General features: G+C 48.7%; 1 protein-coding gene across 1 annotated transcript; it reads left to right on the plus strand.

Annotated features, from left to right (window-relative positions):
* Window positions 1-291: 291 nt before the first annotated feature.
* LOC123160013 (RING-H2 finger protein ATL8-like) lies at window positions 292-1584 on the plus strand. Its single transcript, XM_044577830.1, has one exon. The coding sequence runs from the start codon at window positions 759-761 to the stop codon at window positions 1359-1361; it is 603 nt and encodes a 200-aa protein (XP_044433765.1). The 5' UTR covers window positions 292-758; the 3' UTR covers window positions 1362-1584.
* Window positions 1585-11580: the final 9996 nt, after the last annotated feature.

Genomic DNA, 11580 nt, shown 5'->3' on the forward strand with positions numbered 1-11580 from the left:
AGGTCCGCCTGCGTCAAATAGAGAATTCCACGTGACTCATTCCCTACCGCCTCCCCACCTATTGACCAATCAAATTAACCCTCTTTGTAAAACCTTGTAACTCGTTTGTACGTGTAGCATTACTCAGCCGAGATATCTCCTGCGCATCGCCGTTCCCTAGCCGATGGGGACCCGTACCAGAACTGTAGGGAGCAAAGGACACAGTTCGACAAGGCTGAATTGGACAAATCAGCAGAGGACATCACGTTATCACGTAAACTGCCTAGACACGACGACCGTGTGATATGTCGCTCGGTGCGCACTTCTCCCCGTCCTCCTTGTCTTCCTCCTCACTTCGCGCGGCCACAACCACACCCCCCATGCGCTCACGCCTGACACGTCACTCTACGACGCCGCCAAATCCTCGCCGGTCACCGCAACACGCTCGAACCAGCTACTGAATCGGCACGACTCTTCCGGAACGAGCCAACGAAGCTCGAAACCGTAGGCCGCTCAAACCGCCGGCCGAGCGCGCGCGCGGCGCGATCCACTGCACCACGGCGGCACGCAGGGAAACCGGTCGCTGTCCATTTTCCGTCCGGCGCACGGTGGAGAATAACCAGGCCTATTTCTACCTCTTCCTCGGCGCCGCGAATCTTGACTCATCGTATCGCGAGCGCGACAGCACCTTCTGAGAGATATACCTGTAGCGCCGACGGTTCTCTTCTGCCGAGCCAGCATTCGCACGGAGGAGGATCGCGCACAGCAGGGCCGCACTCATGCTGAACCTGTACCCGAGGCTGGCGACGGGCGGCGCGCTGGCGGTGGACGACGACGAGCCGCACATCTGCTACGCCATCATGGCGGCGCTCGTGTCGCTGCTGCTCTTCTGCGTGCTCCTCGCCGTCGTCAGCCCCGCCAGGGCCTGTGCCATCACCAGCCTCATCGTCCTCCTGTTCGGCCTCGTCGCCTTGCTCGCGCCCGCGCGCGGCACCGTCCCGGCGCACAGAAATGGGAGCGGCCTCGGCCAGCGGCTGCCCGCGCCAACTGTACGGCTGGTGCGCCGGTGCACGTGCGGGCTGACGGACGCGGCGATCGGCGCGCTGCCGACGTTCGCTTACGACAACAAGGGCGGCGACGAGCCGCGCGCGAGCTGCCAGCTGCTGTGCGCGGTGTGCCTGGAGGACGTGCAGGGCGGCGAGATGGTGCGGCAGCTACCGCCGTGCAGGCACCTATTCCACGTGGACTGCATCGACATGTGGCTGCACACCCACCGGACGTGCCCGCTCTGCCGCTGCGAGCTCTCGCCGCGGAAGGTCGCCGCGAAAGCCGTTGCCGCGGCCGCCACGGGGTCATCGGCCCAGGCGTTGCCACCGGTGTGAAACCGATTCATACTACTGCTGATGTTGCTGTAGCGACATTCCTTCCTTCCTTTCTGGGAATTCGAATCACCCACACGGCAATTAAGCCAATGTAGTAGAGAAAGAAGATGGTTCAGGATTGTTACCATTTTCACGCCAGATGCTTAGTACTGTTGGCGTACGTGCAGTTTATTTGGTGTATTCAGTGAGACAAGAATGAAACGATCTGGCAGAGATTCTATCAGGTGGTGGTCAATCCGGTCGTTGGAACTTAGCAGGCGCGAGGGGATAAGCTTGGCACAGCGACACTGATCACTCCCCGACTTGGGATAATCCGCAAATCTATCCGATGGAGACTCGTACCAAAATCGTACGGCGGGGCAGTGTCTCGCACGTCTGAGGGCATGTACAATGGTGCTATCTTAGGAGTGCCACGTAGGATAGATGATGAGGTGGATGAGAGAGAACTCATAAGAAAAGACTTGTCTTCTCTTATTTAAGAGAAGACAAGAGGTGATCTCTTAGCACAATATGTCTCACCATATTTTTAGGACTTACTAGTTATTGAAGATAAGGCTAAGAATGGCCCCTTATAGACAATTTTATTTGTCATCTCTAAATCACATGCAAAACTTAAGATAAGACTATCTTATCAACCATTGTACATGCCCTGAAATTTGCCCAAGCAGACATGCGTGTAGCGGGATCGCGGAAGGCCGGCGCGGCGCACCCGCGTCGAGAGCGTGATAACAGGGTAAGGGCGATCTCCTAAAAGGGCCGTGGTATTTGTCTGCAGGCGCTTACGTGTCGCCGAAGTCGGCCCACTATCCCTGACATCAAACGGCCGGACACATTTCAAAATAAATGTGCATAGTGTCTGCGACACTTTCTTCCGATCATCACGAAGGTAGTTGTATGAGTAAAAAAAATACTCTCTCCATTTCAAAATTCTTGTCTTAAATTTATCTAAATATGAATATATCAAGTCACATTTTAGTATTAGATACATCCGTATTTAGATAAATGTAAGACAAGAATTTTGGGATAGAGGGAGTATGTCATACTGTTTTTTCAGTTCAAGCCAGAGAGAAAGAAAGGCTAGGACAGGTAATACTTGTTTTTACAGTACTTGAGCAAGATATATGTCATACTGTTTTGTTCTAGATGATTTTGATGAATTTTACAACCTTCTTTTCAGTCGTATACCCCAAGAAATGGTCTGCTTTCATGGGGTTTATTCAATCCAAGAAAGAACTGTGAGTAGTAGCAAACCAGACATGAAAAGTTACAGAGAACTACGAAAACTCCGGTCAGCTTTCTCAGGATCTTGTGACCCAGTTCGAGGACTCTTTTGACTAAGATAATGATTTTTATTTTTTTGAAACGAGGCAAAAGACTTGCCATTTTTATTGATTAAGGAGTGAGAATTGCCCAGTTAATTAATGAAAAACCGGGCTAAAACCGATACAATCAACCCACATAAAATGGGTACCACCGGCCAACCTGGCCACCGACATGGGATCATAGAGCTACAAAGAGGGAAGACATCCGCCGAGCAGTCGCAAGCGTCATCGTCATCACCGGCTACCTCCGAACGGGCGACTCCGACTTCACCGTAGATCTTCATCGTCGAAGCCGACCCGCAAACAGCTGCACAAAAACCATGACAGCACATGCCAACAGAAGGCCACACGCATGAACAACCGACGACTCCGACTCTGACGGCGATCATCACAAGGGAAAGATGCAGGACTTGCGCCGACCGTGCCTGGAAGAGCACCTCAGACATGCCTGGAAGATCCGACTACCGAAGCCCGAGCCGCGACCAAAGCTCCTCTCGACGCCATCATCGTTGCCAAACAGAAATCCACGCCCCCGAAAAGGCCGCCTCAGCAAACTACGCGGCGAAGATGCCGCAAACCACGCGGCGAAGATGCCGCCATCCACCGGTCTCCTAGTCGTAGCCGGCTCCGAGACGATGCCCCCAAGGAGGAGAAAGACGCAAATACGCCTCCATGTTCGATCCAGCGGATCTGAGGTTTCCCTCCGGAGCCAAATATCACGCCCAATATGCGACCCTATCCAAAAGGAACTCGAAGGTCCCACCAAGGATAGACCCGCATATTGAAACGCTTTTGCAAGGTGGATATCATTACATCAACATTACATAAATAGATGGGGATACATACAAGAGGCATACAAAGCCACATGAATACAACATCACAATACATCAGAGCATCATCCGACTATGGATGAACACAAACAGAAACTCAAACGACATCCACCCTGCTAGCCCAGGCTGCCGACCTGGAACCTATCCCTGATCGAAGAAGCAGAAGAAGAACTCAACGCAAGCAAGCATCGCTCTCGCGTCATGAACATCGCATAACCTGTACCTGCAACTGTTGTTGTAGTAATCTGTGAGCCACGAGGACTCAGCAGTCCCATTATCATGGGTATCAAGACTAGCAAAGCTTAAAAGGAAAGGAAGGGGTAAAGTGGTGAGGTTGCAGCAGCGGCTAAGCATGATATGGTGGCTAACATACGCAAATAAGAGCGAGAAGAGAGCAAAAGGAACGGTCGTCAACTAGCAATGATCAAGAAGTGATCCTGAACTCCTACTTACGTCAAACATAACCCAAAGACCGTGTTCACTTCCCGGACTTCGCCGAGAAGAGACCATCACGGCTACACACACAGTTGATGCATTTTAATTTGGATCTGGTGTCAAGTTATCTACAACCGGACATTAACAAATTCCCATCTGCCTATAACCGTAGGCACGGCTTTCAAAAGATTATACCCTGCAGGGGTGTCCCAACTTAGCCCATGACAAGCTCTCGCGATCAACGAAGGAATAGACCTTCTCCCAGGAAGACCCGATCAGACTCGGAATCCCGGTTTACAAGACATTTCGACCATGGTAAAACAAGACCAGCAAAGCCTCCCGCTGTGCCGACAAATCCCGATAGGAGCTGCACATATCTCGTTCTCAGGGCACACCGGATGAGCAAGACGTCGGGTTGGCATAGACCCTGGTTGCCCAGGGGGCGCCGGACATCGCTCGGTTCGGACCAACACTTAGACAAGCACTGGCCCGGGGAGGCTAAAATAAAGATGACCCTCGGGTTGGCCGACCCAAGGGAAAGGTATAGGTGGTGGTGAGGCAAATGGTAAAACCAAGGTTGGGCCTTGCTGGAGGAGTTTTATTCAAAGCGAACTGTCAAGGGGGGCCCATAAATCACCCGACTGCGTAAGGAACGCAAAATCCGGAAATATAACACCGGTATGACGGAAACTAGGGCGGCAAGAGTGGAACAAAACACTAGGAAAAAGGCCAAGTCTTCCACCCTTTACCAAGTATATAGATGCATTAATAATATAAGAGATATTGTGATATCCCAACCAAAATCCTGTCCACCATGGAGAAATCTTCAATTTCACCTGCAACTAGCAACGCTATAAGAGGGGCTGAGCAAAGCGGTAACATAGCCAAACAACGGTTTGCATAGGAAAGGTGTCAAAGGTTAGAGGCTGATATGGCAATTTGGGATGGCTTGAAAAGCAGGTAATAGGTAGCGCAGCATAGCGATAGAACGAAACAACTAGCATAGCAATGATAGTAGTGAGATCCAGGGTAGCGGTCATCTTGCCTGAAATACCGCAAGAAAGAAGAACGAGTCCATGAAGAAGACGAACGGATGAAGCCGAACCAAGCGTAGACGAGCGAATCCTCACGATCGCAACGAAACAGGAACTATCGAAAAGAAGCACACAACATAGTAAACACACCACACATGAGCAAGGCAAGATGCACAACAAGTATGATGCATGACAAGGCTACATGAAGCTACTCATGGAAAGAGATGATGCAAACAAGAGCAACACATCAAGGCAAGTTTAAATGAGGCCGGGAACAACATATAACAATTCCGATAAGTCCTCATATGCATATTTCGAAATTGGTCCAGATCTGAATATACCTTATGTTCAAGTTGTTAAACATCAAGTTAAGATGCACAAAGATGATCTACACGAGATTCTAGTCAAGTTTCATATGAAGTTCATTTAATTCGGAGCTACGGTCTAGAAGATATGAGCAACACAAGTTAAACATGGCATTGATGCAAAATGCACCCAAACATCAAGCAAACACCTCAAAACAAGGATGCAACATGATAATATGAAGCTACATGCAAAATCAAGTAAGTTTCATATAGAGCACACTCAAAACGGAGCAACGGTTCAACACACACACTCTATACAAGTTATAACAACAATCTGTCCAAAACAACAACTAGGCATATTGCAAACATCAAAACAACTTGCTACAGCATCTCAACATAATAACAAAAGGCATGGGCATGATGTACAGGTAAAGCAAAACAAAACATGAACACTGAGCTATCTCCAGAAATCATTAGAACATGCTCAAACACACATGGTAAGATTGCAAGTAACAACAATTTCAGACTTTGCAGAAAATAACATCACGATGCAATGTTTAGAGCTATCAAACAACATATTACAGGAACTTATCATGGCAAACAAAGGCATGGCATGAATCTACTAAATGCATAGACCAAAAGTCCTTTACTGGCCATGAGCCAAAAAGAATCAGAAAATATGATGGCACCCACGTAAACATGCCAAGTTATATTACAGATTCAAACATGGCAGAAACAGAATTATGAAGGCATGTAGATGAGCTTGTGCAACTCACTACAGAGCAATACATGGCATGGCAAGGCAACCAAAAGTAAGAAGACATAATTGTGAAGCTAAGCATGGCAAGAGCAAGGTCATAGAGTGCATGGAACACTAGCAAAACACATGGGAACAAGTGAACTTAATGTAAACAGGCTGACAGCAACATTATCAAGCAACTTTGGAGCAAGATATGAACAAGCTACAGCAACCTATAAATGCAACCAGGGGCATGGATGGATAGAGGATGACATGTAGATCAAAACATGTTTATAGAATATCTCCAGATTATGCATAGAATGATTAGTAGCAACATGTTTATATAGCATCACGAAATAACAGATTCAGCCTAGCAAAACAGCAACATCATGAACCCTACTTAACAAGCTCGATTCACTCACCACAAGTCATTGCATGACAAGATAAGCATAGAATCATCAAGAAGGAGTGTTTATGAAATAAACCAAGTCAAGAACAAGTTCATAGCATGCAAGGATCAACTATAGCAACCTTGGCCAAATTGAATAACATGTAAACAATCTGCCAGGAAACATTTTGAAGCAAAAGTAGAGCATGAAAATGACATGCTATACTACTCCATAATTGCAACCAAGGGCAGGAATGGATAGAGCATAACCATATGTTCAAAACATCCTTACTGAAGTATCTCAAAATATGCATGGATCACTCTGTAGCATCAAGTTTACATGGCATCAAAATAACAGCAGAACAGGGACTAAAATCAGCAACATCACGATGCCTAGTTTGCATGCTTGTGCTAGTCACCATATTGATCACAAAAATACATGGTAAGCATCTCTGTAAAGAAGACATGGCATAGTTCAAAACACATGAAGACATCAACCTCATAGAATGCACACATCAATCATGGCAAAAATGGCAAAAGAGCTCGTTCTGTTAACAGACAACAGAAAACATCACGAAGCACTCTTACAACGACGATTCAGGCATCAAGATAACCTCAAATGAATATAATGCAATGGAACGAAATGATGTACTCGTCGAGATGAACAATTTGACATATTACACGCATAAAACAGAGCTACGGATGCAGAGATACAGTAGGTCAAACAGGGCATGAAAATTACTGAATCTGGGGACTTAGGCATATTTCACCTCGCAGATCCAGATCGGGCACGGTCCTCGAGGTTCGCCGGAGACGAAGAAGGAGGCCGGAGAGGCACCGGAGGGGTCGGAGACGAGGTGGACCGGCCGGATCCGGTGCGGCGGCGGCGGAGGGCGGCGCAGGCCCCGCGGCGGCGGGCTGGGCGGAGCCGGCCGAGAGGAGGCGACGGCTGGCGGCGCGGGGGCGCGAGAGCGGCCGGGACGAGGCGGCGGCGCAGGCGCCGGCGGGCAGCGGAGGGGCGACGAGTCCGGCGACAGCGACGGCGGCTGCGGGCCCGGCGCGGCCCGGTTCGGCCCGGGGCGGGCCGGATCTGGGCCCCGGGCGGCGGCGCGCGGAGGAATTCGGCGGCGGCGACACATGGCGAAGCGGGATTGGGCGCGGGGCGGCGGAGGATGAGGTGGCGGCCTCTGATTGGCTCGGACGACGCGTCCGGCGGACATGTCCGGCGTGGATGGACATGTCCGGTGGCGCGGGGAGGAGTTGCTAGGGTTTCATCTGCGAATTTCGGGGAAGAGGGCATATTTATAGGTAGAGGGAGCTAGGAGAGTCCAAACGAGGAGCGGTTTTCGGCCACGCGGTCGTGATCGAATGACCGAGAGCATGGAGGGGAGTTTGATGAGTTTTGGGCCACTTTGGAAAGGGTGTTGGGCTGCAAAGAGAAGGAGGCTTTACGGTTACCCGGTTAACCGTTGAAGTACCAAACGACCTCCAAATGGCACGAAACTTGACAGGCGGTCTACCAGTGCTATACCAAGGCCGCTTAGCAAACCTCGGGCCATTCCGAGAAAGTTTAATACCCACTCACAACAGGAGATGAAAAGGGGAACGCCGGAGGGCATAGGAGCGCCGGATTGCAAAACGGACAACGGGGAAAATGCTCGGATGCATGAGACGAACACGTATGCAAAATGAAATGCACATGATGACATGATAAAATGCAACACGCAAGCAAATGACATGGCAACAACGGCGAATAACTGGCAGACACCTGGCGCATCGAATCCGGGGCGTTACACCAAAGCAGTGGGGAGAAGCAGGAGCACCTCCACGATGACGCTTCCAAGAAAGGTCGCGGCACCCGCGAGCGCCGCCGTCACCGGCTCAGATGGAGATCAAAGCAAGGATTTCTCCCGGAGTTGCGCCGACCACCAGCCGCCACCGACCACCGCCTACCAACCACCACCCTGCTGAGAGCAACCTCACTCCGGCCGCAGGATCCCTCGATCCACCGCAACCAGACACACACCACCTCCCCGGCCGTAGCCGCTACACCACCAAATCTGGGGCCGCCGCCCCAGCAACCGAAGGCCTCCACCACGCGGCCGCTGCACGCTGCACAGCCAAAGAGGAATCCCGAGCAGGGAGGGGGCGCCACCCCACCCCAACTCGCCGGACGAGCTGCCAGATCTGCCGCCGTCAGATGAAACACCAGCCGGCACCACCACGACACCAAGCGGGAGAACGCAGCAAGGGCCCCTCCACGACGTGCACAGGGGGGCGAGCCTCTCTCCACCCCAGCACCACCGTCCGTGCCGGCTGCAGCTCGCGAGGATCCAAATCGGGCCCGCATGGGCGCCACGACCGTGACCGCCGCTCACAATGGCGCGCCCAACTCCGCGACCGGATCCCACGCCTCCCGCCGGAGACCTCCTCCACCATGAGCCAGGGGCCGCCCCAGAGCCAAGCGCTGGCCAGCCGCCGCCCACATGCCGAATCCCCTTCCCGCGAGCGAGCAGCAGCCAGAAAAGTTCCCCACCGCCGCCGGCTCCGCAGGCTTTGCCTACCGGAGGCCACCGGCGATGGCGAGGGGGAGAAAGGAGGCGGGAGGGGCGGAGGCTAAGGGGGCGGGGGTCGCTGCCCGTGTCGCCCCAAGGAGGGAGCGGCGCTGGGGGAGAGGGGAGGAGGACTAAGGTAATGATATATCTATGTGATTTATCCTGTTAAAACTTTTAGTGTTCACTTATGGATGAGTGCAACCAGTTACTGAATTTAGACTACGAACTAGAGTAGGACAGTAAAGTCAGGAGCAAGATGGAGAACATATGGGACACTGAAGACTAATGGTCAACACTTAAATCTTGCGTTACATTCAGTTCAGTTCCAAGTAGTCTGATACATAGAGGGAGAGGTGAGTGCTGATTTGGGGTTGATTCTGGTAATTATATATTTTTCGTGATGACTGTCATTTTGTTGTCCTACATGTGCTATATGATATGCATAACAACTTGAGAGCACCTTTGCTGCTCTTGATGTGCTTCATCATGTAGTTTTTAAAGTGCACAAGCAAGCTTGCGAGTGATGACAACTACTATGACCTACAACCTTGAATCAAGTTTTTTGAAGTTGAACATAGGGGCACAACGCGCTCTCCCATCTAGCCAGTGAAGCGTATGAAAGGAAAAGCTACAATATACAAATCGTCTCCGTCATTCAGTTTGTCCAAAACTGAGAAAAGCTATTTTCAAAAAAAATTGGAAAAGCTCACGTGATGGAATGAGATGAGATTTCAACATCATGATTGCGTTTTATAATTTGAACGACCAAAGTAGATGGTCCAGTCAACCCGACTTTGACAATATGAAGGGACAAGCTTGTTGATCCATTATCTGGCCAGGAAAATACAATAATTCGGAGGGCTTAGGTATGGATAATAGATCTGACCTAATCTAGCAAGGTGAGTGACTCAATTGTACATGTGCAAAATGGAAGTTTAAACTTACTTGAATCTCTTGTAGGGTTTGGGGGAGATTGTCAGCGAGCCACTGATGAAAGTCCTTTTGCAATGACAATGATAGAGAATATTTGAAAGATCTCAGTTGGCGTGGGGCAACTTGTCTGCTCCTGGATGGAGGCGTTGTCCAGTGGCAGTTGCCGCAGCTGGGCACAACCGGGAGGCGTTGGTGTCACCATTGTACTACATCACACATTTTACTCGCGGCGATTGTGTTACTGTTGTTTTTATCAACAACCTACCACGACGGTCTGGGAGGTGATGAAAGTTAGCTGAAGAGGCTACACTCAGATATATGATCTTTTCGGTGAAGAAAAACAAAAACATGAACAATAATGCAAGTATCCCCTTTAATGTGATTATTCCATCATTGGTTATCTGATTTAATCAGAACAGGAATGCACCTGATATGTGACTGGCATGAAATTTATTGGAAAAAGTTTGCCCTCGTGCTTACACAATTTTTTTATTCCTTTTCCACCATTCCTCACTACAACCTCATGGTAGCACTATTGTTGCTCTGTAACCTGATATAGCTTTTTGATAATCTATTTATTTACTTCTATGAGCTTGAATTCTAATTCTTGTTACCATAGACCACAAGTTGTATGGGCTTATTTAACCTACTATCATGTACTCATTATTTAGTTATGTCTATTGCATTTTGTTTTTCATTAGGTCTGAAATTTTAGACCTGAAATTGATCTTCGTCAAAATTAGTTCAACTGAATGGAGCAAATATGTGATTTAGATATAATAATTCACAAATTTTATAGGGACAAGAAACCTTCTTTTGATTGTTGTTGTCATCTTCCCACACTTGCGGTAAGTACTAAAGTAGTATGCTGAAATATGAGACATGTTTGTGAAGTGTCCTCTCCTTTTAGAGATTTACAGTGGTAGTATTATTGATCTCCAATGTAGTGTGCTAACCGATGAGCAACTTAAATACCTTTCCAGTAATTAAGTTGGATAAGAGAAAGAAGAGAACGAAATCTTGGTGAAGACATCTCAACGCAGATGAGATAATGTTTCCCAAGCTGATTATTGCTTGGTTTTTATACCCCTTTTCAGTTGTATTTTTATGCATTATCAACTAGGAATAGAGAATATCCCACAACCAAATTTCAAGTGCCTCTACGAAACTCATAACATGGCTGGGCACTGTTATCCAAAACATACGTTACATTTTCTCCATCATAATGCAACCTTTATACGGATCATATTTTTTGCTTACCAATTCTTTATTCTTTTATATTACATTTATTTTCTGCTCATAGTTTGTTTCTTGAGAAATCAATGGACCCTATGCCCACCATTGATCTAATCATGGTTTGTCGTTATTTACCTTTGCATGTGCAATTAAGACTTGCGTTGCATGTGCAAGCTTACTAGTTTCAAAAATAAGTTAATAAAATTATCAAATTTCATGCAAATCGAATGATTTTTATTTACAAACCAAATGCATTACATTTTTTAACATATTTCAACTAACAAAAGCGGATAACACTTTTTTAACCTGGTCTAAATGTTCGTAGGCCATGACGGCTTCCATGTCGTGTGTCCCGTGTCTGGCAAGCTCATCGGTCGTGAGCCCCGGAAAGTAAAGCTACGGTTAGAAGCGGCACGTCTAGTGTCCCATGCGGGTTGCTCTC

The sequence above is a fragment of the Triticum aestivum genome, chromosome 7B (genome assembly GCF_018294505.1).
Source record: "Triticum aestivum cultivar Chinese Spring chromosome 7B, IWGSC CS RefSeq v2.1, whole genome shotgun sequence".
In the NCBI taxonomy this organism is placed as follows: Eukaryota; Viridiplantae; Streptophyta; class Magnoliopsida; order Poales; family Poaceae; genus Triticum; species Triticum aestivum.